The sequence below is a fragment of the Mustela putorius genome, unplaced genomic scaffold (genome assembly GCF_011764305.1).
Source record: "Mustela putorius furo isolate JIRA1106 unplaced genomic scaffold, ASM1176430v1.1 tig00000174_pilon_pilon_pilon, whole genome shotgun sequence".
NCBI lineage: Eukaryota > Metazoa > Chordata > Mammalia > Carnivora > Mustelidae > Mustela > Mustela putorius.
Genome location: NW_025421304.1, coordinates 26,363,747 through 26,389,567, shown reverse-complemented (window position 1 = coordinate 26,389,567; position 25,821 = coordinate 26,363,747). Strand labels below are relative to the sequence as shown.

The 25,821-nt window shown below is 51.9% G+C and overlaps 1 protein-coding gene and 1 long non-coding RNA gene across 8 annotated transcripts; one reads left to right on the top strand and one right to left on the bottom strand.

Moving 5' to 3' along the window:
* Positions 1 to 31: 31 nt before the first annotated feature.
* Positions 32 to 14,520, bottom strand: LOC106005018. Its single transcript, XR_001178186.2, has 5 exons — positions 10,893 to 14,520; positions 7,357 to 9,517; positions 6,248 to 6,503; positions 5,560 to 5,717; positions 32 to 4,572 (listed from the first exon to the last, which is right to left on the bottom strand). It is a non-coding gene; the product is annotated as an uncharacterized LOC106005018 (long non-coding RNA).
* Positions 6,964 to 25,821, top strand: ZDHHC1 (zinc finger DHHC-type containing 1). Of its 7 annotated transcripts, XM_013052226.2 has the most exons (14): positions 7,214 to 7,264; positions 9,441 to 9,524; positions 10,757 to 10,875; positions 13,049 to 13,095; positions 14,454 to 14,696; positions 17,687 to 17,862; positions 19,420 to 19,521; positions 19,879 to 20,003; positions 20,102 to 20,260; positions 20,554 to 20,666; positions 23,565 to 23,647; positions 23,893 to 23,986; positions 24,124 to 24,202; positions 24,306 to 24,778. In XM_013052226.2, exons 4-14 carry the CDS (start codon positions 13,087 to 13,089, stop codon positions 24,587 to 24,589), a joined length of 1,467 nt encoding a protein of 488 aa, XP_012907680.1. In that variant the 5' UTR covers positions 7,214 to 7,264; positions 9,441 to 9,524; positions 10,757 to 10,875; positions 13,049 to 13,086; the 3' UTR covers positions 24,590 to 24,778. The 7 variants fall into 7 exon arrangements, with proteins under 7 accessions (XP_012907683.1, XP_012907684.1, XP_012907681.1 ...); XM_013052227.2 differs by lacking the exon at positions 9,441 to 9,524 and having other exon boundaries at positions 6,968 to 7,264; positions 24,280 to 24,778; XM_013052224.2 differs by lacking the exon at positions 9,441 to 9,524 and having other exon boundaries at positions 6,969 to 7,264.

Sequence of the window (25,821 nt, the reverse complement as noted above, 5' to 3'; positions counted from 1 at the left end):
TGTACTCTGAGCAGAGTCTACTTGTCCCTCTCCCTCTGCTCCCCCCTCCCATCCTGCTCTCTCTCTCAAATAATAAATAAATAAAATCTTTAAAAAAAAGAAAGGAAGGAAACCCAGAGAGGTTATGGGGTGCCGTAGGTCACACAGCTATCCAGATGCTAGGCTCCCAACCATCTGGTCACCCTGCCTCTTGGCCTTCAGCCTAGGGCGCTGGCAATACCTGGGTGAAAGACTATCAACCTTTTTAAAAAATTTGCTTCTAGACTAGAAACATGTCACCCAGTGGTAGAATTAAGACAAGTTGTTAAAACAAATTCCAAGACTTGCTTCTTTATAATTCCATCACGGCTGATTTAGGCCTTTTTTTTTTTTTTTTGGCAGAACAACTGCAAAAGATACAAAAATTAGTTGCTGTTGGCTAGCTGATTTACTTTATTTACATATATAAAATTCACCCCACCCTTGGTGGCTAATACCCCCCTGGGGAAGCTGTGGCTGTTTTCTGATTGCTGGTGGGGAGGCCTGTGTGCGTTGTTTTTTTAAATAAACTGAAACCAGATGGAGGGGGGTTTTGTTCACAGCCTTGCCTACAATTTTCTCCAGCAAATTCCTTGAAAAGCCAACCACCTATGAGTGGTGCCTGTTCTCCTAGGAGGTCTCTCACCGCTGGTATGCAAATGGTGAGCAGGATGGGGATTTCTGAAAGAGAAACTAAATAAGGGGCAGAGGAAGCTTCTTGGGTCAGGGGCTTTCTGGAATGCGGGGTCATCTCCTCATGGAGCCCCGATTTTAGGTCTGCACTTAGAGTTTGTGTCCTCATTCCCCACTTCTCCCTGGAGTTGGGGGGTTGGCCTGGGGAGATGGAGTCTTGGGCTGGGCTTGAGTCAGAATCACCTGGACCCATCACCGGGTGAAAATAAGGTTTCCAGACTCCCCGTATATATATCCCATTTGTACTGCTAACTGCTGGTGTGAGACGCCACCTCTTCAAATGGGTTGATTTTTGAGTTGGTGGGGGGGTATATTCCCCAAAAGGGGCCCAAGCCATTCTGGCTTCCATCCTGGGAAGACCACTTGCTCATGGTGGTTATCGAAATATTTTTAATCACCAGCCAGGTCTAGGGCTTTTGTAATGTCCCTCGAGCACCTCGTTAAGTGATTCCTTGCTTGGAGAGATGAAGCAAAGCCTCCCCCTGGTCACAGTGTCAGAGGGTTAGCATTTTTCTTTGGAATGTGAATTGGGTATTGTCGCAGTGAAGTATGACCCAGTCCCCGGGCAGGGGGAGGACACGTCTTTCCCAGCTCCAACCTTCATTCCTAGCTCAGAACACTGTTCTTTTGGATTCCGACCCTTTTCAGATAATTGTGTCAGGTTACATAAAGTTTTGAGATATGAGCACTCAAAGGAAATTCCGCTGGGAACAGGCCTGAGAGGTTCCGGCGCATAATTTGCTTTCAAGTATTCCAGGAAAAATTCAGGTGTTTCAGGCCTGCACATTTCTGAAATAAAGTAACCACAGTCAGCAGCTTTGCAAGCATGTACCATTGCCCATAGAAGTGAGCAAGCAAAGAGAGCAATTTCATGCAGGATGAAAATACCCCTCCCTGGGGAGCATGTGCAGGCCCCAGGGAGAGGAGGTCATTTACAAAGAGGACTGCTTTGACCAGGTGGCCATAGATATTTTCACCAGCACAAAACACCCTTTACCGCCTCCCACCGCCCCCTGCGTCTTAGGTAACACATGTGGTAGACACAAGCCTTCAGTTTTCCAAGAAACATAAAATAAAAACTGAATTACTGGCAGAGAAGCTTTAAAATCTTTAGTTCCTCGGACTCTGTGGGCACATTTTTCACACATCATGATTTTTATTACAGTTGCCTCCAAGGGACTGCCCTGCAGCAGCTCTGTTGCATAAGGCGCTGTTTCCAAACACCTTGTCCCCAACGAGACACACAGAATAAGTTTTTATCTAGGTCTGAGAGAATTCTGGAGGGGTGACATCGTGTTCCAAGCTGCACTGGTTATAGTCAACAGTGGGAAGGCTTCCAGAATCTTCTCACCAAAGAAGCTGAAAGAATATTCTGAATACCGAGCAGTATTTCTTTCTTAAAGCACAAAGTGGTCATAAAAACCATTTAACACGGAAAAATTAATGGGAGGAAAATGTCCTTTGTGTAGCAAATTAAAAAAATCGTTACAAGGCGTACGGGGGGAAAAAATAGATGTACTACGTTGAAGGGATAATAAGATAGGAAAGAATTTTTGCACCAAAAATAATTCAACAAGTATCATTTACTTTATAAAAGGCTTCACAAAAGAACTCCCATAGGAAGCACTATCTTTTCATTTATTCCATCTTTCTGCCCTCCCTTCCTTCCTTCAGCAAACATTTATTGAGCACTTGCTGTGTTCCAAGCTCTGTACTAAGGAGTTAGATAAGCATCATTCCTCCCCTTGGGGTCTCTCTGGCTGTCTGGAGGGACAGCCCCTAATCAGATCAGTACACAATCAGGAGCCACTGAGAGTGGAAACCAGAGTCCCATCGTGCTATGGGAGTAACAGTGTCTTCTGAGGGTCGGGGAAAGCTAGCCCAGAGGAAGTGATGATCCAGGTAGCAAATAGCATCAGTGCAAAAGGCCTCCGTATGACCTCGAGCCTGGTCCTTTGAGGAAAGGGAGGCCCATGAGGCTGTAGGAATTACCCGGAGCCAGGGGGCACGGGAGGTCTTGGAGGCCACTGTGAGGAGAAGGGTTTGATTCTAATTTCATGGTATATGGAACTATTGCTCCCTGGGGAGCAGGGAGGGTCATGATGGTTGTAAGTAGGAAGTAAAATAATCAGTTTGGCTTTAAAAAAAGAAACTTTTTTTTGACAGCCACAAGTTGTGAAGAGAATGGACTGAGGGGGATGGGAGCCCACAATGGAAGCACTAAGACCAGTCTGGAGGCTACTGAGCTTGCCGGGGCAAGATATTCTGGTGGCCATGGGCAGAAGCCATGTGGAGGGGCCGGTTCATCCAGGGTTCATTGGAAAGTGTACTGTGACCCAGACAAAGTGGACCCAGAGAATGAGAGCGATGGCTGGCCACATCCCACCTGGGCTAATTTGACAATTAAAATTTAATTTTATTAGTTGATGAAATGGATAGCATCATCTTCCTGATGGAAAGATAAGCAAGGTCTAGATGATACGTATGGATGTCTACTACCAGCTGAACACTCCATGTGCTTTAGTAGTACGAGCACAATTTCAGTCCTCATCACACTTGTGTTGTAGCTAGTTACCTTCATTTCACCAAAGGAGCAAATTGAGACTCACAGAGGTGAACGAGTTTGCCCAGCTGGCGATGGCAGAGCTGGGATTGAAACTGGTAAACTATAGACCTGCCCTGGGATGAGTGACAGGTCTTGGAGGGGCCCAGGTGCACAATGGCTCTAATGAAGGATGGGCTGGCTTGGCACAGGGCATGGGGGTTTTTTAATCTTTAAGGGTGTGCAAGCCCTTAAAACCACAATTGGGCCTTTTCTCCCTGTAGCCTGGTCTCTTCCACCCTGGGCAGACTGACCTTGTGGGGCAACCATTGTGGACAGGAACAAGTTCTGCCCCAGGGGCTGACTTCTGTTCCACAAAAGTGGGCCTCACATTTTCATGGAAATTGGCCAAAGGGGCAGGAGGAGCTAAGACAACACTCCAAGTAAAGGGAACCCTGTGGGGAAAGGCCTGGGGGTGGCAGCAAATGCTGTAGGTTCTAGGAGCTTCGTAATCCTCAGAGAGGACAGGGCTGGAGAGGTGGACAGGAACTTGTTCTTCAAGTCCTTGGTAGCCATGTTGTGGTCTTTTAGTTCATCCTAAATGCAAAAGGGACCCCTGGAAGTATCTTACACGAAAGACCTATCAGATGTTATTTTCATATTGAGAAGGTTTCTCTGCTACGGGAGTGGGCAACGTGTTGCTTGCTTTCTTTAGTAGGTGATGCCCTGGGTGGTGTCAGGTTCTGGATTGGGTACCTCACTATGTTGACAGACTCTGGAAGACTATGCTCAAACTGCCTGTGCTTTTAAAGAGCAAGTTTGATCAAGGGTACATGACTGGTAGACATTTACCCTTGATCTTGAGGTCATGAGTTTGAGCCCCATATTGGGTGTAGAGCTTAATAAAATTAAATAAATAAATAAATAAAAAGCAATTTGGCCAGAGGGAGTCCTTTTCTCAGAGAGCCTGGCTTGGAATCATGCAGACAGGCATGGAGGGAATTTGAGCTGCCCCTTGGACTTTTGTTTCAAATGAGACCTGTTTTAATTCATTGTATGTGTATTTAACCCTATTTGAAACCCACTGTATTAATTTCCTATTGCTACAATAAGCTGTTGCCACAACACATATTTTAAAATAATACACATTTTTTATCTTACAGTTCTGGACGTCAGCAGCTTGAAGTGGGTCTTACTGGGCTAAAGTCAAGGTGTCAGCAGGCTTGCTCCTTCTGGAGGCTCTTGGGAACAATCTGTTTCCTTGCCCTTTCCAGCCTTGAGGCTGTCTGCATTCCTCAGGTCCTGGCTTCTTCCTCCACCTTCAAAGCCAGTAGCACAGTGTTGTCATATCTCTTTGACCTTTGCTTTCATTATCACATCACCTTTTCCCATTCTGACCCTTGGGCCTCCCTTCATAAGGGCCCTATGACCAACAGTGAGCTGACCTGGAAAATCCTGGATAATCTCCACCATTTCAATCTCCTTAATTTAATCAAAGTCCCTTTTGCTTTCAGAGATTAGGATGTGGACACCTTCGGGAGGCCATTACTCAGACTACAACCCACTTTAACAAATAAAGAGAAAGGGGGAACCTGGCTGGCTCAGTCAATAGAGCGTGTGACTCTTGATCTTGGGGTTGTAAGTTAGAGCCCCATGTTGGGTGTAGTGATTACTTAAAAATAAATTTTTTATAAGATTTTATTTATTTGACAGAGACAGCGAGAGAGGGAATACAAGCAGGGGGAGTGGGAGGAGGAGAAGCAGGCTTCCCGCCAAGCAGGGAGCCTGACGTGGAGCTCCATCCTAGGACCCTGGGATCATTACCTGAGCGAAAGGTAGATTCTTAACAACTGAGCCACCCAGGTGCCCCCAAAACAAAATCTTTAAAAAAATATGGAGAGAATGATAAGCCCAGCAACTGGGAGAAGAATGGTCTGGAGGTAGGCAGGCAGTTGTTAGGAAGCTAGGGCAGAATCAGCAAGTAAGATGCTGGTGGTCCGGAGGTCCGGACTGGAGTGGAGTGGGAGGAACGGACACTGGACATGCTGCCTAGTCTTGGGAACTATCTGGTTTAGATGGGCAAGGACCAGGAGGAGACTGGGTAGTTAGTGGTGCCCTTTGGAGGGCGTGAGTGAAGGAACAACTTTGTGGCAGAGACAGAAAGGGTATATAGGGATATGTTGCATTTAGATGCCCATGGGACATCCAGGAGACATGCTTGGGAGGTAGGTGGACCCAGGGCCTAGATGGCTGTGACTCTCAGATTCTCTCCCTTCCCTATGGGCATAAATGGGCTCATCCTCTACCTTGATTTCTGGGTCATCATCTCTGTTGGACCCTAAGGTCCTTCAATTCCAGGTAAAGAGTCATCTTGATTGACATCTTAACAAGAGAAATCATCTTGTATTTCTGAGGCCAGAGTAGTAGTGATATTTATTCCACACCGAGTTTGAGTTTATCAGGCCTGGAAACAAGAATTTATATGGTAGAGAGATTAAATCACTTGCACAATGACTCACAACTGACTTTTGACAAAGCAGGAGTTGTTATGTTGCTCATACATTTTAGGCATAGGGATGCTTTCTGTCCAACCTGTTATGAGCAGGTAGCCGGCTAGCTGCTCACCATTTTAGGGCCTTGGAGATATGCATCGGACTGCTGGCAGAAGATAAAGTTTCTTCATTGTTTTTTGGGGGGCGGGGGAAAGCCTGAGCTCATGAGAGAGTCCATTTCCAGTGCTCCCTGGCTTTCAGGGAAGTCAGGTCCAGGAAAGAGAGTCTTCAGGCCTTGGGACCCAGGAAGCAGGCACCTGTCCCTGGCAATTTTTTTTTTTTTCCTTAAGATTTATTTTATTTATTTATTTTTTAAGAGAGTGAGAGGAGAGGCGGAGAGAATCTCCAGCAGAATTCCTGCTGAGTGCAGAGCCCAATGTTGGCCTTGATTCTAAGACCCTGAGATCATGACCTGAGCTCAAATCAAGAGGCAGAGGCTTACCTGACTGAGCCACTCACGTGCCCCTGTCCCTGGCAATCTTGGGGCAGCAGGCATGGCCCCTCAGAGCCCGACCCTGGAAGTCGTGTGATTGGGACAATGGCCGAGGCCTCAGCACCAGAGAGGGCTTGTGACTTCTCAGACTGCTGCTGCAGGAGATCCTGAGTCCTTGGAATAACCTGGGTAAGAAGAGCCCAGTGGAGGCTAAGACTGCATTTCCTACCAGCCTGGAGGATGGGAGCTCACAGTAGGATATTATCTGATTAAAAGAAATACAAAAAGGAGATATTTTGTGCTATATATTTTGCTCTTACACTTCACACTTTATATTATGGGGAAACCTGCATATTGGCTGTACCTGTCTTTCTCTTACCCTATAATCTCCCTGAAGGGCAGGGATCTCATGAGTGTTCCCCATGGAATGTCCAGTGCCAGCACCTACTCATAAAGTGTGCAGGCTGACTGCAGGGGGGGTGGGGGAGTTCTCCCTGAGAGTGGTGGTCTAACTGAAGGGTGTCGTTTTGGGGACAAGTTAGGATTTCGAGAAGACATCTGTGGGATGGGGGGTGGGGGGGCGGGGATGGGTTTTTGAGGAGAAAAGTTGAAAGGGAATGGGGAAAGGGGTCAGCGGGGGTTCTAGGGGTCCTTGATGGGCCCCTCCCCAGGCTCGATGCCCGTGCGAAGCAACGCAGCGCGGTTTGGCCGCTGTGGGGCGCCGTAGCCTGCGCGGTTGCCAGGGGAACGGGCCCAGCGCCTGAAGAGTTCCAGCCCGCCGCGGCCTGGCCCGGCCGTACCACCAGCCTGCTCCAGCAGGATCCCGGGGACTTGCTGGCCCAGCCACCGTCGCGCGGCCCAGGATGGGGCTCTGCTCCGGGCTGCGGCGCCGTCTGGTCCCGGGGATCATATCCGCTGCGAGAGTCTGAAGTGCTGCCGCCCTGGAGGGTGGACGTCCAGGCGCGGGGGCTGAACCACTGGGTGACCTTGGCAGGGCCGATCTGGCTCGGTCGCCGCGACGCGCAGGTGAGGAGCCCCCATCGCCGCCCTCCCCTGGAAGCCTGGCCTGAGCCACAAGGGTTGTGGCTGCCCCCCGCCCCGCCGTGCTCTGCGCTCACCTGGGCCTGGAGCCCGTGGCTTGGACTCCAGGGACCGGCCAGAGCGCGGGGCTTCCTTCCAGCATTCATCAGGTTCACATATCTGCGTTGAGCGCCTACTGTGTGCCAGACGCCAGGCCACGGAGGACTCCAAGAAACGGCTATCTCCAGAACCCACAGAGTATTTGCGGGTGGGGGTGTGTGTGTGTGCTGGCACCAGATAGAAGACAAAAGTGATTTTAGGTCGAGATAAGTGCTCTGGTGATGTAATGGAGGGGGCGGGGGTGGTGGTCAGGCAGGGTCTGCTGTAAAACGTGACTTTGAAGCTAAGACCTGAAGGTTGAAAAGAAACCAGCATTGTAAGTAGGGTAAGGGTGTTTGTGGAAGAGGGAAAAGCAAATGCAAAGGTCCATGGACAGCAAAGTACCATTAAGGAATAGAAAGGGGGAGGGGAGCATTGCAGGGTGTAATGGGGGTTTCAATTTTATACCAGCCGCGGGAGGAAACCGTTGAAAAGTTTGGAGGAGTCTGAAATTTTGAAACGCTCACCTTCCTCTGGCTGCTGTAGGCAGCGCCTTATGACCACACACTAAGTCAGTTGAGGGCCATCCTAATTCTGCCAGGCTAGCTGTGTCTCCTAGAAGTTAGTCCCTCTGAGACCCAGTGTCTTCATCTGTGAAAGGGAGATGTTGTTCCGCATGTTGTTTATGAGAGACAAAGTGATGGATCAGCCCATGGAGACCAGTGATGGAGGAGGTCTCTGAGCTCTCTGAGTTGTGAGGGTTTATAAATGAATTCTGTCAAAGCAGTTAAAGCAGTGCCCCCACACAGAAAAAGTACCCTCTAAATGCTAGTATTATCACTGAAACGATAGGGGAGTAATGATGGAGGCTTGGATTAGGGTGATGGCAGCAGAGATGGTAAGAAATGCTGTAATTTTTCTTATTGAAGGAGAGTTGGATTTAGAGATAGGTGAAGGGTGGTCTCTGCTTTTGTGGAACTGGTGGTTCGCTGTGGGAGATGGGTTTGTAAACAGCTAATCACACGAGCTGCAGTAAAGGCAACATTGGTGCTTAATTAGCCAGGTTTGGTTTTTTTTTCCTTTTGTTTTTCTTCCTTTGTTTTGACACAACTTTGTTCTTAACGACTGTTTCTTGGTGGGTGTTCCTTAGGGCTTGCTCCTACAATCATGTGAGTTGATTTCCTGGTTAAAATCAACAACCCTTGGCTCCTCAGTGGCCTTGTTTTCACTCCATGTTACTCCACCCTTCTTGTCCCCTTTCCCTGGCTGCACTTGAACCCCAAACTGTTTGCAGTGGTTGCTTCAGGAGGAGAATGGTACAGACAATGTGTTCGGACCATGTCAACTCAGGAATGATTGAGGTTTCAGGCTTTTCTTGCTCTAGCATCAAACTTCTGCATGTTGTTTATGCGAGGAGCCCAGCTAGATCTCAGAACAGTGATTGGCGAAGACTAGGAGAACAGCTTGAAGTTCCAGTTTATTTTCTGGGCCTTGTTATGATGTGCATCTTTTAGTCAAACTGGTGCCACTTCCCAGAATTTTAAGGCAAGTGACTTCTCTGACACCTATGAGAAATTTTTGTAAACAAAGTATCTGCCCCAAAACTTCTTCTGTGAATGACTTTTCACATCGTAAAACAGTGTGCACCATGCCACATTTTTCTCCAGCTCCTGTTTAGATTGAAATTGGGCATCTGTTAAATCTTAGTGAAAGTTATTTTAAAAGCAGATCCGGGGGGAAAAAAGATGAAAATATGGTAAGAAGTATCCATGGAAAATCATTCCGGTGGCAACCATAAATCCTCTAGCTTTTCTTAACAAAAAGCAAGATGGCTGTGAGCAAAACCATCCCGTGGTGTGTACCTTCCCTTTGGGTTCTGGAGTCATGGGAAGCAAAGCTGGCCTTTGGCTGAGGACTGGACCAAGGTGCTGCCCAGCGGCTCCTCTGGTGTGCTGCCTGGTGATCCGGTTCCAGCTTTGACAAGACTGTTCCTCACAGCTTTGCAGATGAACCATTCAGAATTGCTTTGGAGAGTGAGAAAGCATTGAACTAAAACCGGACATTCTTTTTGCATGGTCGTTAGGCGGGATTTCCTTGCTTGTCAGGCGTGGTACAGGTCTCTGGAGCCCACATTTGGTCCGCATGGCAGCACAATGGGGCCTGGAGGGTAAGACGTGACACTCCTCAATTATTTGACATAATTTTTTTTTTTCAAAAGCATTAAATGCATGTGCTAGAAAAAAAATTCAAACAGTGCACAAAGCAAATCTCTCTCACCCCAGCCACTGACTCTTCTGCCCAGAGGCTGGCTGCCCCTGTGTCTGTCTTCTTGCATTTCTTTCCAGAGAGAATCTGTGCAAGTAGAAACTTAAACATCTCTCCATCCTGCTTTGTTTTTACTCACTTGGTAGCACGCTCTACAACTAGCTGTCCCACATCTTTCTTTTCCCCTTCACTGTGTATCAAAGGTCATTTCATTCCTCCTTGTTCAGATGTTGTATAGCATTTCACTGTGTGGATGTCCCACAGTCAGTTTACATTGTTTTTTTTTTTTTTGTCCTTTATTATTACAAACAAGACTGCAGTGACTCTTTGTGTACTTTGTGACCATATGTATAAGATAAATATCTAGAAATGGAATGACTGGGCCCAAGGGTATGTGTTCCTAAGTTTGGTAGACATTGCCAAATTGCCTTCCAGCTAACTTTTTTTTTTCTTTGTAAGTGAACCCAACACGGGGCTTGAATTCACAAACCTGAGATCAAGAGTTGCATGTTCTGTTGAAGCCAGGTGCCCTCCCCCAGCCCCCCAGCTAACTTTTTTAAAAAGCTGAGTAAAGGAGACACCCAAAGAGGTGGGTCTGAAATTTGCCTCTGGGTTGCCCAATCTGAGAGAGGTAGGGCAGGAACCAGAACCTGGCTCTGTCTCCAGGCCTAGTCCTCTTGCCTAGCTCCAACTTGCCTCTCTCCGTTGGTGGCTCAGGCTCCCAGGCCCTCAGTACCCCTCAACAGCCCAGTTTCTTCTCCTCTGACCCCATCACTCTACCCTCCCAGTTCAGTGGCCTCCTCCTACAGATCCTCTTTAGTAATTAAGTTGATTTTTTTCTGAAATTCTAAGGCAGCTTGCAGGAATGCAGGGTTGCCCACTGCCTCCCCAGGGCTGGGACTTTTCACCTCTGGTTATTTTGAGGGTGCCGTTCATGAATCTCAGAACAGCATTTCCAAAAAAATTTTATTTTTGTTTGGGGGGTGGGAGCAGAAGTGGGCAAGAGGGAGGTGGATCAATCATATAACGATTCTGCAGTTCATAGTGAGAGCTTGAAATGTTAAAGAGTTCCCTCATTTAAATCAGGCATATAAATTAAGGTCACCTAACTTTCTTTTGAAAATGCTATTTTAGGGTTTTAGCAAGTGAGTGTTAACAGGAAGAGACTGTTGTCATCCGGACAATGACCTTCACCTTACTGGGAGAACTGGGAGGGGCCTGTACAGCCCCCTCCAAGCCACCTAAGAAGCCAGGTGGGTTCTTGGCTTACCCAGGCGGTGGGGACCTTTGCCCATAACACTCCATGGGGCCTCTTCACTCTTCACTCTTGTCGTGCCTCCATCTCCACCAGTTTCTGTGACTGCAGAAGGTACATGAAAAGTCTTTTACTAAGGCTCATATATTCCTCTCAGCCCACCAGAGATGTAGCTGGGGCATTGGGTAGTCTAAGGGACCTTGTGGCTTGACCTCTATCTCCTGACCAGTTCCTCCCCAAGCATAAGGCGGCTGCCTTCCCAGGCCCACCCTTTCCCCTCTTGCTCATGCCCTCTTCCCCACTAGGACTAGAAATTTTGTAAAACACCCACCACCTTTATGTGATTCCCCTGCTTTAAAGTTCCTTTGACTCCTGGTGGCCTCTTTAGTAGTACCCAAGCTTCCTTGGGTACTAAGCCTCCTAGGCCCCATGGAATCTGACCCTGCAGCTTCTCAGGACTCAACTCTCTCTGGCTCCATCCCTTGCACACGCCCGCCCTTCCCCCATCCACCCTGTGTTCTGTTACACTGAATGGGTGGCCCTTGCAGGACCCGTTTACCCACTGCCCTGTCTGGGCCCCCAGAAAGCAGGAGCCTGGTCTCATCTGTGTTTACATCTTCAGCGCAATCAGGGGGCTGGGCCCCCAAAGTGCTGACTGGGCCAGTGTGTGAGTGCAGAGGCTGGCCAAGTTGTCCGGGAGCAGAGCCATGCATCGTTCAATCTGGTCTCCTAGAGAAGTGCCGAGAGGGAAGAGACACAGAAGTTCCTGGGTCTGGTGACAGTACTCGGTCCCATCCCTGCTTGAGGCCCCATCTTGGATTCTCTCCGACCTCTCAGCCCTTTTAACCAAAGTCCTTCGGGCCCAAAGAATTTCCCCACAAGGGCCCAGGTTTTGGGGGCAGGTGGCGTGCCAGCTTGGGTGTCTGCTCTGGAGTGCTGCCACTAGAGCAAGGGCTTTAGGCCCAGTAGCAGCCTCCCCGTGCCCACAGTCTCATATGAGCAGCACCCTCCCTGGGCCAAGGGTCGCTTGGTTTGGAGTCAGAGCCACCCTCAAGTCCTCAGATGGTGACTCCTCCCACGTCAGGTAATCAGGGAAGCAGCAGCACTGGGGGATGCCTATGGCCACTGCCAGCCCACTCTGGGTAGTGGGGACATGTCAGCCATGTGTCTCTGCACTTTTCTTTAGAAACTTCCTTAAGGAGTAGGGCTGCAGAGATTTGCGGAGGGCTCCCAATTCATGGGTTCTCTTTGAAGTAGTTACCCTGGTGATGATATCACTGGAGAAGTGAGGTGCAAGCCACAAGGATTTGCCCCTGAGCAGTCACCCAGCTTGGCTGTTCACCAAACTTCACCTGATGACCTTTGACTGTTTCCAGAAATCAAAGATTTGTTACCTCTGAGGACATCGAAAATGAAGTTGTGCCAGTTTTTTTTGTTTTGTTTTGTTTTTTTTTAAATCACCTTTGTCCCTTTGATCAAAGGTGAGATGGTTAGAATGACCATGCAGTGGCCTAGAACTCATGGTAACATGATCTTTAGGACCACTGGTTTAAGAAAGCAGCTTCAACCAACCCCATCACTTTGAAAATTAACCTCACAGAGTATCAGATGCAGCTGCTTCCCTTTGGAGAAATGAGGACAAGCCAAAGGGCTATTTTAAGGGTAATTACAATATCTGTCATTTAGGGAGCATTTTTGTGTTAGGGCTTTTCTTACAGGATCACTGATCTACACACAGTCCTGTATCCCTACCCTCCCCCCGTTTTCCAGATGAAGAAACTCAAGCCACTCAGCCAGGACTTGAACCTAAATCTGTTTCCTCCAAGCTGGGGCTCTTTATTCACCTTTCTTTTCACTGTTTCTTATTGAAGACAAAGCAGATGACCCAGGGATTCCACTTGAGTCCCTGAGAGAAAACGAAGGCCACTCCATTTAGCTCAGAGATGAACAGGGCAGACTTGACTTGCAGGAGGCTCTAAGCCTCGGGTGTGATGAAGGGCAGTGGCTAAGTGCGAATGTCCCGCATTCAGGGTAAGAGCCAGTGGTGGGGGCGCTCGGGCAGGAGGGGTGTCTGTATGGTGGCTGTGCAGACTGAGGGCAGAGTGGGCCATGGTTTTGCATGGGCTAGGATTCCACATCATTTATTGCACCCGCATCTCCCTTTATTTCAGATGTTTTCAAGTCAGCAAACATTTACTGAGCAACTACTATGTACAAGGTATGTTGTGGATGCTTGAGGGAAGGTGTGTGGGGAATAGGGGTGAGTGAATCACAGTATTGTTGCTACCTTAGGAGAAACTGGCAGAACAGGGGGATGACACAGTGTTCCGAGTGGCAGAGGGACTTGCCCAATAAAGACTAAGCATGAGAGCCCCCTGAGTCTGCTTGGGGCATCAGGTAAAGCTTCCTGGATGCTTAGATTGGGCTCTGACGGTCAAGTCACATTTCGTTGGGCTGAGAAGTGAGGAAGATGTTCTTGGCAGATGTTGCTGAGGGGTGTTTGCTGTACTTTCTGGCATAGTCAGACTTCCTGACCCACGGGCATGGCCTTCTAAAAGTAGAGTCCAGCCGCCTGGGTTTTGTCCCCTGCTCTTGGCCTTCCTACCACGAGTTCTCCCAATTGTGGCACTGCCTGCCCAGGCTCTAGTCTCACTTCAGTCCCAGAAGATAGTGGGGTTGGGACTCTTCCTTCTGGAATGACTGCACAACCTGCCTGCCTTGCTTGTAATTTTGGCCAGGAGGCCACCTCTTAGATGGAAGGATGGTGACTTGGAGGCTGGGGGAGTGCTGCCACCTGGTGGTCGGCCTCTGAAGGAGGCTCTGCCTCCCGTGAGATCTCAAGTGAGTCAAAGAGTGTCAGCTCACCTTCCTGTTCCCAGTGCACCAGGCCCCGGTTTACCTGGAGAAACATGGTCACCTGCTGGGAGTGAAGCAAGGAGGGATCCTCCCTTATCGGTTGCATGCTGGCTCCTCCTCAGCTAAGAATCTCAGGCAGCCCTTCTGAGGCATAGGAAAGATCGTTTAGGATCTCCCACTGGCCCCTGTCCTAAAGGGAGTATGTGCTGGTCCCGGGACAGAGGCCAGACCCCCTTCTGAGCACCCCTACTCCCTGTTTGCCCTTGCAAAGAGTAAGGGGGCCCTCTCTGACACTTGCATTTGGACCTCAGGACAGAGATGACTAACAGAATCAGCAGGTGTTCTCACAGCTCTGGCCTCAGCCTGATACTGTTAACAGATGACAACATGTCCTACTGGGTTTAACTTTGATGGCTGTGGAGACGGAGCACTTAGAGTAACAGGCGGCCCACTGTGTCCTGAATAAACCCTGGACCCTCCTACCTTGTCTTGGTGGGGGCCAGGGCCAGAGCTTGCTCTGGGGCTTTGAGAAGAGCGCTACACTACCACCCTCCCCCACCAACTGTTGTCCTCATCCTAGGGCGCCAGTTCCCCCCGGCTGGGAGATGGCTTCACGGCCCAGCCTGCTTCCCGCTGCTGAAACCTGGCTGTAGGCATGGGGTTCTGGGCTCCATCCCGGGCCTCAGGTTAACGCTCTCTCTACTTTTTTTTCCTCTGGAGATGAACATCTGCAACAAGCCCTCCAACAAGACAGCTCCTGAGAAGAGTGTGTGGACGGCGCCCGCACAGGCCAGCAGACCCTCGCCGGAGCTGCAGGGCCAGCGGTCCCGTCGGAATGGGTGGAGCTGGCCCCCTCACCCGCTCCAGATTGTGGCTTGGCTGCTCTACCTCTTCTTCGCTGTCATTGGCTTTGGGGTCCTTGTTCCCCTCTTGCCTCACCACTGGGTGCCCGCTGGCTATGCTGTATCCTTGGGAAAGTGTAGTACCTGGAAGTACTGGGGCAGTGGACAGGGCATGACAGGGGCCAGCGGCTGTGCTCTGGGGCCCCCGAGAGTGCAGGCAGGCCCCTTCACTGCCAGGGAGGACCAGCTGCCTGCCAGCCTGGCTTCCAACCTCTAGGCCTGATGGGGTGAGCAGATGGACCTAATGTGCCTCGGAGCATTTAAAGCCCACACAGCTGGGAACCTCATCAACTGAGGTACCACAAGAATGATCACAGAAGAAAGCCTTAAAGCTAATTATGTCCAGAGCTTGATGGGATAAATTAGGGAGTAATTATTCCATTTACGAAAGACTTTTTCACTTTTCAAAAAGAGTCATGGTAGAATTCTTTTATATACTAAGTTTCCTGGTATATTTAAAATGTGGTTTTATATAGGGTCAAATAATTATGCTGTACCCGGGGCTGTTTAGGAGCTCCTTGGTTCTGTAAATCAGATTCTTAGGGTGAGGTTGAGTTGACAAGAGGAGGGATAAAGATGCCCTTGAGGCTCCTGGGAACAGTAACAAACACAAACTTGCCTGAGCCTGGTGGTATCAGCCCCAGTTGTGGCCACAACTCACAACTGGGAGCAGGGGACATGGCTACCAGGCTGGGAGATCGGGGTGCAGCAGGTGGCCTCATCGTCCTCATCCTAGACCCCCGAAGGGGGTCTGGCCTGTGGGTCTCCAGGAGAGTGTGCCCTGGTGTGTGTGTGTACTTCACGAAAATGATTTCTTGGGCTTCTTGGGGGAGGAGGACTAGAATGAGCTAAAGGAGGTTCGCAGGGATGAATTTGAAAACTTTGAGCATAGAGTCAGCAGCTCCTTTCTCGGCTGTACCAGGCTGAGCAGCTTCTGCCAGCTCACCGGTTCTCGGCCTCATCCTCTGTCTGGCAGGAAGAGTCCTGTCAGCGTCCCAGAGGACAAGGAACGTGCAGGAGTGTGCGTGTGAGCACTGGAATGTGTGAGCTAGAAAAGTAAGTGTGCTTTGTTAGGAAACTGCAGAGCCCTCCCCTGATGAGTGACAAGGACAGGTGTGTGGAGAAGGACTCTAGAGAAGGTTGTTGTCCTCAGACACCAACAATGTCACTGGGGGGCTTCCTGGTTCACTCGGGCCCAGGGCCATCAGCTCTGTGAAAACTGGCCTTTCCCTGAGGTGACTAACAGGCAGGCTTTAGTCAGTGCTCTTAAGTAGAATGCTTCATGAAACATTCCTCCCGTGATCTGCAGTGGGAACACCCAGCACCCAGGATTACCTGGGTTTTGGCCACCAGGGTACCTGGGAAGCCGGGAAAATAACCACATGGTTATAACTCATGGTGGGAGTAAGTACAGTTGCTCCCAGTACCCAGCCAAGCCCCGCCTTTCCTTTCGTTACCTACCAGGTGCCTGCCTCTTGTCTGTTCCTCTCCAGGTCTCAGCTGAGGTGATCTGTCCTCAGGGCAGCCTTCTGGATCCCATCAGACTAAATGAGGCCATAGTTACTTAGTCCCATGAACTTCCTCTGTTGTAATCAACCTATTATGTGATTAACATATTAGGTCCCACCTGACTGTAGGCTCCTTGGGGTGAGGGACTAAGTCTGTCTTGCTCTTCCTATTGCCCTTCGGGCTGGGTGTAGACAAGGACCTCAGTTGAATGAATGAACCAAGGGGTGGGGAGGGGAAGGAGTGTTGGAGCAGCCAGGAAGCTAAATGTTTGCTCAATATTCCGTGTGTCTGAAGAGAGGCTGGAAGGGTGAGGAGTAGAGGTTGGTGATAGGAATAGTAGACTAATTTGAGAGCCAATGAGAGCCACTGTAGAAATTGAAGCAGGCAAGGTTTTAGGTTTAAGCTATTCAAAGCTCACTTCGGGACCAAGTGCAGGGCCGGCTCAAGGGCACACAGACTGGAGGAACAGTCAGGAGACTGGAATAACCCAGGGAAGGGGTGAAGGCCTGACCTACAGCAAGGGCCATAGGGACAGAGAGGTTGTGATAGTCTGTGGGACTCGAATTCAGTTGTGGTACAGCACCTTAGGGCAGAGCCTTGCTCATGCAGACAGGTAGGGAAGTTTAGCCACTGGGAGGAGGAGGAAGAAAGAAAAAGGAGGTTGGGCTGCCGATGGACGGGAGGATAAATGGTGGAAGGAAGGTGTCTGCCTGGTTAGCAAGAGAATGGAAGGATGGATGGGTAGACAGATGGATAACTGGATGTATGATAGATGGTGAATGGCTGCCTGGGTAAAGTCTCTCGGCAAATTTTTACTAATTTAGATTTTGAAGCAAGTTGTCAGCATACTTGTCCCCAGTATTTGGTCTAGTCATTGAGCAGATAGGTCCTAGAAGATCTATATTTTAGCTCCAGGAGTTAGCCATGCTGCCCCTGGCCAGGCCCTGAATATGTTAGGTCACCTTAGCACCCTCAGCCCTAGGTCTCCAAGTAGCTGGTCTCCAGTAGGGGAGGTGCTGGGTATATGGGACACTGTTTACAAGTGATTCTCCATCTGGCCCAGTTGCTGAGAAAGGATGGCTGCTTCCCTCTCAGAGTTGACTTCCTATGAAGGCAAGAGAAACAAAATTAGAATTTATATTTTGGGTTCCTCGGCCTTAGAGGATAATTTCCTTCAGTCTCACTTCATCATTTAGCATCTGAAACTAGATCATTTGGATTTTGAGGTCAGATCAGCCAGCCCCTGTGCCTGTCCTGGAGGAGTGAGGCCAGAGCCCTCTGGTTGGGCCCCACAGCAGCAGTAGGCAGTAGCTTGTGAGCTTTGTTACCAGATGGCTCCTCTCTCCCATCTAGGGCATGGGTATGCTGAAGAGGTCTGACAAGAAAGCTCTTGTGGGGATGGAGGTAGGAGGTGGCACAGGCAGAGAGAGTCACATGAGAGAGTCACATGGAGATAGCCAGCTGTTGTCTGGCTCCAGAAAGTTGGGGAGGGGCCTTCCAGCCAGCAGAGTGCGGAGTTGAGTCTTTAACCTGCTGGGCCAGTGCATGGGCGCCATCTTTGCTGGCCATCTCGTGGTTCACCTGACTGCTGTCTCCATCGATCCAGCAGATGCCAATGTGCGGGACAAGAGCTATGCAGGGCCACTGCCCGTCTTCAACCGTAGCCAACACGCACATGTCATTGAAGATCTGCACTGCAACTTGTGCGACGTAGATGTGTGAGTGAGTGTGGGCTGAGGGTGTGTGGGTGGCAAGTGTGCCCCGGGAAACTGCCAGTGGGCACTCCATGCAGAGTGGGGCAGGCCCAAGGCTTTAGAGAGATCCTGATGCCTCAGAACCCTTGTGTTTTACCTAGTCAAGAATCTTGATAGAGTGACAGAGAACTGGGTGGAGAAAGAGATTGGAAACAGAAGATGAGGAATGGCATTTCCAACAGTTAAAGTAGGAAACATTCGGCACTGCCACAGACTTTCCTAATGACTAACTCTGCCAGTAAGCCCCAACCGCCCCCCCCCCGCAATTCTCACAAGCATTTCCAGAGGGGGCAGGAGGGGAATTAATGCTTGAGTACTTATCATGTGCTAAGTGCTTATGAACAACCCTGCAGGGTGGGCAGCATCTTCATCAGCAGAGCCCAATGCTGCAAAAGGCTGAGAGGCCTGCCTGAGGTCATATTGCTGTTGGATAGCAGAATCAGATTCACAACCCAGCCTGCTTGGCCCCCAAGCCTGTACTGTTATCCTCAGTTACGCATGAGGAATCTGAGACCCAGAGATGCCAAGTAACTTCTTCCAGATCACACTGCTAGTGGGAAGGGCAGTCAGAACGTGCAGAGCCCATACCCCCTTGGCTGTTCGGGACTGCCTCCCTAGGCCCCTCCCTACCCTCCTGGAGCTTCCAGCCTCAGGCAGGGGTTTGGGGATGGGGGTATGGTCCAAGCAAGGCTAGCTCCACAGTTCTAATCTTAAGATTTAACAGCAGACTGTTGAAGGTGGTGTGTCCACAGGACAGAGTAAGAGCCAATGGCATTAAGGCACTGGAGAGTTTGGTGTCAATCATCCTTTCCTTCACTAGGCACCAGTCAGTGCATTGTTCTTTAGTGGATGCTATGGCAGTGGCTACCCACTCCGTATTGTTCTGAGGGAAAGGGTTGCAGCTCACTCCTTCACAACCCTTTGGGCTTGCATCCCCTGCGGTGAAGTGTTCATCTAGATGTCAGCTTACTCCTCTACTTTTGGCTCTCTTTAGGTAGCCCAGACAGACTGAGGTTTTCTAGAAGAATGCCAGTAAAATTCCCATAGACTGGCAGGGAAGCAGGGACTCAAAAAATGGAGAATTCAGAAAAAACCAGTGCATGCCCTGGACCTAGCAGCATTGCCTGGTCCCAGACCTGCACCGTCTCCTGGCGGGGCTCAGGGGTCCTTGCTTGGAAAGGAACCCCCATTTCCATTTCATACCACCGTCATGCAGGTGTGCAGTCCCAGAGCGGGAAGGTGTAAAGCCTTCCAACCACTCCTTACTGCCTTGGAGTCCCCTGGCTTTTCAGAAGCGAGGCCTCCTGTGGGTGCTCTGCTTCGCAGTGCCACCAGAGGGCATGCACGCCACCTGTCGCCACGCTCCGTGGTGGAGCGGAGGGCCTGGTGGATAACCTGCTCCAGGTCTGGTGTCTGGGTCCCTGGGTCCCTCTGCCGCCCCCTCCGCTGCCCAGCAGTCTGCGGGGAAAGTACGGAAAAAGCTAGCCAACCACGTTGTGCCCCTCCCACCCCTTCCCGCAGGAGCGCTCGCTCCAAGCACTGCAGCGCCTGCAACAAGTGTGTATGCGGTTTTGACCACCACTGCAAGTGGCTCAACAACTGCGTGGGCGAGAGGAACTACCGGTGAGAGCGAGATACAGGCCGCACCTTTGGCTGGGGATGCATGGGTCTGAGTGTGAGCCAGGGACTCTGAGTCTGCATATGTGGCGCGGCAGGGGTGCTGTGCATTAGCGTGGGCTGGTCTGAGGGCGATGCTCCTGATGGCTGCCTCCTGGGACTGCTAAGCATGGGTTTGGGGTCTTCTTCGTGCTGGGGCAGCCTACCAAATTAATCTTTGCCCTAAGCCATTGACTGCATGAGGAGTTGGGGATGTGGGGTTATAGGCCTGGGTCCCCCTCCCATCCATGGGCCCTTCTGAGTTCTGGGCCCTTACCCAGCTGGAGCACCTGGGTGCTGACAGCTGCCCACGGCTGGGCCCAGGCTCTTTCTACACAGTGTGGCATCTGCCCTACTGGGTGTCCTGCTCCTCGTGCTGGTGGCCACTTACGTCTTTGTGGAGTTCTTTGTCAACCCCATGCAGCTGCGCACCAATCACCACTTTGAAGGTCAGTTCCAGCTCCTGGCTCACTCTCGCCCTCCAACCCTGGGTCTGTTCCGGTCACTGGTCATAGCCCCAGATGAGCAGTCTGCCTGTGCCTTGCAGTCCTGAAGAATCACACAGATGTATGGTTTGTGTTCCTGCCCGCTGCCCCTGTGGAGACACAGGCTCCTGCCATCCTGGCCCTGGCGGCCCTACTCATCCTTCTGGGCCTGCTTTCCACAGCCCTGCTGGGCCACCTGTTCTGCTTCCACATTTATCTCAGTAAGTTGCCCCCTCCCCTGCCTACACACACACACACACACACACACACACACACCCCTAAACCTACGCCTGCCTTGCAGGGGATAGGGGTCCCTAGGCCGCAGGGAGGTACCAGCTGTGCTGTAGAACCCTGAAGCTTTCTTAGTACTGCCTTTCTGTGGTGCCTTGGTCTCACTTCATGGGTTAGTGTATTTGGGGACAGTGATTTTAGGCTGGGGCTGGGCACCCTCCCTTACCTTCTGAACTCTAGGATCCCCTTTCCACTGCATTGAGCCCTCTCCTCACCCCCTCAGTGTGGCACAAGCTCACCACCTATGAGTACATCGTGCAGCATCGCCTGCCACAGGAGGCAAAGGGGGCCCACAGGGAGCTCGAGTCATGTCCCCCCAAGATGCGGCCCATTCAGGTATAGAAGTGGCTCAGAGGGCTAAGGGGGTGGGTGTTGGGGCCTGGGTGTGGGAGGGGTTGTGGGCTGTGTTGCAAGCAGCAGTGATGAGACAGGGCAAAGGGAAGTAGGCCTGGAACCGGAGCTGGATTAGGAGATGCTGGAGGCAATAGGAGCGAGGCCAAGCCTATACTAAGCATGTGTCTGCTGAGTGGACACAGCCAGAGGGAGCTCTGTGTTTCCCTGACCCCATGTACACTCCTGCGCAGGCTCCAGGCATGTATTGGAGGTAGGAATGTGGGAGCCTGAAAGTAGGAGCCTCCAAGCGAGCATCTTGGGGTTGTAGAAGGGAGAGGGATGGACTAGCAAATAGGTAACGAGGATGGAGCCATGAGTTCTCTACACCCCTCCACCCCCATGCCCCTGAGCCCTTGTACCCACTACCCTATTTAATCTTTAAAAGATCCCATGAGGCAGGTAATGTGACTGTACCCATGTTGCAGATGAATCTGTTGAGGCCAAGAAGGGTTAAATAAGTTGGGTTTGGGCAGAGTTAAGGTCTTTGCACTCTGAAGCAGGAACCCAACAGCCCAGCTCCTGACCAGTCTATCCCCATTCCCACGCCCCGTGGCTTCCTGAGGTTAGTAGCTGGGGGAGGGGGTGGTCCAGTTCTTGGAGCCCCCAGGGACTGGGAAGGCAGGGGGCCCAGGCAGGCCTTGCTGGGAAGGCTGAACTCTGGATCCCAAGTCCTCATGGCAACTAGATACAAACACAGGCTGGTGGGCGGGTTGGGAGAAGGCTTGGGACCCCGCCTCTCCTGTTGTCATTGCTAGGGGTGGGCCAGGCTCCCAGGCCTGGGAGGCCTGGGGGAATGCTGACTTTTGGTGGCAGCCCCCCTGCCACATCACTGTATACATAAATTGGTGCCTGGCACTGAACCCATCTAAGTGCAGTGGCAGCCATCCTGGGAGTGGGCATCTTCTCCATACCCACTTCACAGAGGAGACAGGCTCAGAAACACAGGCAAGGGACTTTCTCAAGCTTCATAATCAGTACCCACTGAGGCAGGGCTTGCCCTAGGATGCTTAGACTGGAGGGCTCTAGAACCCTGCCCTGTAGTCACTGCCTGCCTAGGCTTGGGAGTCAGGTGTGGCAGCAAAAGCAGCAAGGGCATTTAATATCCTCTGCACGTGACCTGAGAGAGGCCTCCCCAGGGGGAGGAGGGATATGCTTGTCCCATTGCAGAGAGGACAGTGCCGAGGTGAGAGGTACCATTTTGAATGTGCACATTTTGAAGGGCTCTGTGAGAGGATCCTGGGAACAGCTGTGATGAGGGGAAGGAGGTTTGAGTGGGGACACCCTGGTATACCCTCAAAAACTTCCCCAGCTGGCTAGGGCCTGCCTCTTGTCTCATCCTGGCCCCTCAGGTTTCTGGGACCATCCTCTGCTGCTGCTGTTCCCACCCTTCCTGCCCCACCCACTTCTGGAGCACAGGGGCACTAGGGTAGGCTTTACCCCTGTCTGCCGGGCCCTGGAGGGGTGCTGAGTCCACACTGAGGAAGAGGAAAGATGTGACCTGAGTGTTACCTGGAGGTCCTAGTCATTGCCTTGAAGCCCCAGTCTCACAGCTGGCCTCTGACCCCTTTTCTAGTGTTCCTCTGATGAGGCTGTCACCCCCACCCCGCCCCTCCACACACACTACTTTTCACAGGGCTAGCCTGGGCATTGACTGGGGATGAGGCTTACCCTGGGCCTCAGTTTCTGTGTCTGTACAGTCAGCATGGGACCAGCTGGGCTTTGTCCCCCAGATCTGCCAGGGCCCTGAAGGCAGCCTCCCCACCCCCACCCTGAGCAGGAATGCGGGAGGGGCCCCACTCTGGAGCCGTTGCCCCCAAACATAGGCTTGTTTTAGAGACAGTGTTGCTGTTACAGTGTCATCTCTGCATTAGTCAGGACGCCTGGGTCTCCATGGAAACGACTTCAGAGCAGGCGACAGCTGGTCCCGTTGCCCTCCCCCACCCGGTGGGGGTGGGGCATCGTTGTCCTGGCTCTGCCCTATACCCTCCATACCCAGGTTGGCTTTTTCCTAGCTTTCGTCTCCTCATCTGCATCCTCATGGGCGTCCTGAGTGCTGGATGGTAGCCCAGCCCATTTCTGTAACCTCCTGGTCCCAGGTCCTTGTACTTTCAGGGGTTGGGTCTGCCACTCCCAGTGTGGCTGTGAGGATCAGTGATTAAAGTAGACACAGAACTTGCCTATAAGCCTGATCCCCGATGGGGCTGTGGTGCTGTTTTTTCTCCACTTCTTAATGCCTCCTCTTTTGAGGTGGGGGAGACCTCGCATTGTCCCACCAGTCCCATCACTGCCCGCTTCTACCTCTCCCACCGTCCCAGGTAGCCAAGATTGTGGCTGGTACCTTGAGGACTTAGCTCCAGTCCATCATGCACACAGCCTTGGGTCCACACTCCGGCATGTGAGCGGCTAGCCAGTCTCCCAGCCAGGGTAAAAATCAGTTTAGAGACTGGAGCCCTGGGAGAAGAGAAGAACAGGAGGAGGTTACTCTGAGAGCCGCTTCCCCACCACCCACTTTGGCCAGAGCAGACTGGGTGCATTCAACCTATGAGGCTGGGGGCTTCCTGGAGGAAGTTTGACTAGGTGAAGTAAAGCAGATGGTAGGGAGGGGTAAGGTCCAGAAATGGGTGTTTTAAGCCTTGGCCTGCAAGAGGGATTTGCCCAGTATAGCTGGAAAGCTTGGAGGATAGTCATAGATCTCTGCACGCAGACTTGCCAGAGAGACCAGTGAGAAGGGGGTGTTCTGTATAGGATGGGGTATTGTATACAGGATGGGATGGGCTCAGGACCCAGAAAGCCTTGGATCCAGACCTGGCCCCCAGCCTCCCTGACCCACATCTTCCCCAGGAGATGGAGTTCTACATGAGGACCTTCAGCCATGTGCGCCCAGAACCCCCTGGCCAGGCCAGGCCTGCCACAGTGAATGCCAAGTGAGTGCAGCCTGGGCATGTGCCACCTGGACATCTCTCATTGGCATGGCAGGGACATCTGAGGTGGGGGAAAAGGGGTAGACCAAGGCCAAAGTATAGGTCTGGGTCCAGACTGGCATGCCCTTAGAAAAATCAATGTCCTTTTCTGTGTGCTAGGAAGAGAAGCTTATTAGAGGACCTCCTGTGGGGCGGGATTTGAGGGAACAATGACCATCCAGCGATCAATCCTTCCTCTTCCCCCTCAGTCTTTCTCAGTTCTTTGCTACCCAAGGCCAAGTGGAAGCCCTGCCACCCTCTTCCCCAGAGACTCGGGCTCTGTCCCCCCGGATCCAACCCCAGGTAAGGGGGACTGTGCTGGCCTCCTTACCCAGGAGTAAGGGGATGGAAAAGAACCCTCTAACCTGCCCCACTCCTCTGCTTCTTTGGGGGATGTGCAAGTCTAGGGAAGGGGGACTCAGGTTCTCCCCTCTCTGCAGAAAAAGAGGAAGCGGCGAGCATATAAGGTGCCAACCTCTGGGACCTTGGACCCTGAATCGCAGCTGCCTAGGCTGCCAGGTGAGTGTCTCTTCCTGACTGTATCCTGAGCTCTGAAAGAAGGAAAGGTAGGGTCCCGAGAGTGTCACAGTCCCCAGTTTCACATTTTCCTCCATCCCTGCAGGGCCCCGGGCCCCAGGCCACAGCTCCAGCTCCTTGTCCGATTCCGCTGGTGCCAGCCCAGTGCACGCCGCTGGGCCTGCAGGCGCCTACGACTCGGCATCAGCCGAGTCCATGGACGAGATTCCAGTGGCACAGACCCGCCTCGGCAGCGCGGCTCTGGCCGCCCCAGGGGGCAGGGGCCGAGAGCCTGGGCTGGCGCTGCAGGTGCGTGCGCCCGCGGTTTTCGTGAGCCCGAGCAGCGGCAGGCCCGGGGCGCGGGGCAGCCCGGAGGCCGACCTGGATTAGTCAGGAGGAGAGGCAGGAGGGCCAAGGAGTAGCGGCCAGCCCGGATTCTCTATGCAAAACCCCCACCCTCGCCGCACCGAGTGCACTTTAGGAGCCCCTGCGGTCGGCGGGATGGGACCCCTTCTCCCACGACTCAGCAATACCCGCCCCACCGGCCATCATGCTCCAATAAAAAAAAAATTTTTTTAATGCTTTTGTGGACTTACTGCATACTTTCTTAATGGCAAGGTCCACAGGCCATCCTGGAGCTGGACCATTGTCAGTAGGCCTAGGGGTGGGGTGGGAGGGTCTCGTACATTGAGTCAGCACCCAGATTGTCATATGGAACGGACTGAAGGCGCTCTATTACAAAGCTCCTGGTTGTGGAAAGTACTCGGAAGGCTGCTTGGAGGTTGTTATTTTTCTTGAAGATTAGGGTTTATACTTGAAGAGGGAAAGCAGGCTTTTGGATCCGGAGGCAGGAGCAGAGACTGCGAGGCTGCTACCGGGGTAGAATGGGAATAAAGGAGTACGCAGACGCCAGAGGTCCTGGAACTTTTTCCTGCAGTTGGGATGGCAGTCGGTGTATCAGGATTCTGGGGCTGGTCACTCGATTCGCTTATTGTTCCCTCTTGCTCCCAGTGCTCCCGAGTTGTGGCCTGGGGATGCTGCATGTTAATTGGAAAGCTGTGGTCTTGAGCTCTAGACCCCAATGCCATTGATGGAGGGGCCTTCTCGCTCCCCAGCCTAACTTCCCGCCCCCCCCGCCCCCACCTTCTGTACCCTTCCACCACCCCCTCCCGCTCCAGCTCCCAAATGGCCTTGGGTTGTGGCTCTGAGAAGCTTCATCTCCCCCGTGGAGGTGGGGGCCTGCTTTGAACTTTGGGCGAAGCTCCGGATGAGGCTGTTTTCCCATTAGGGGGTCATCCGAGGATGTCCAGAGCTGCAAGGAGCGGGTCTCTCCTAGCGTGAAAGCCATGGAGCTGCCCTGGAGCTACTGGACAAGGCTTAAACAGTAGCTCCGCCCCCCCAGCCCGTGGAGCGCGGAGGGGGCGGGGTCTGGTGGGTGGGGCCAGCGTGACCTTGGTCATTCTCCCGCCGAGACAGCCCTCGGGGTGGGACTCGCTGTCTCTATGGAGACCGAGAAACAGGGGATAATACGGCGGAACCGCCCGGGCTGCAGTCCCGCCCTGGAGCCGGCAGGGAGCAGAGCTTTGGAGCTGCCTGGTCTCGCGTCTGTCGGTCCATTCTAG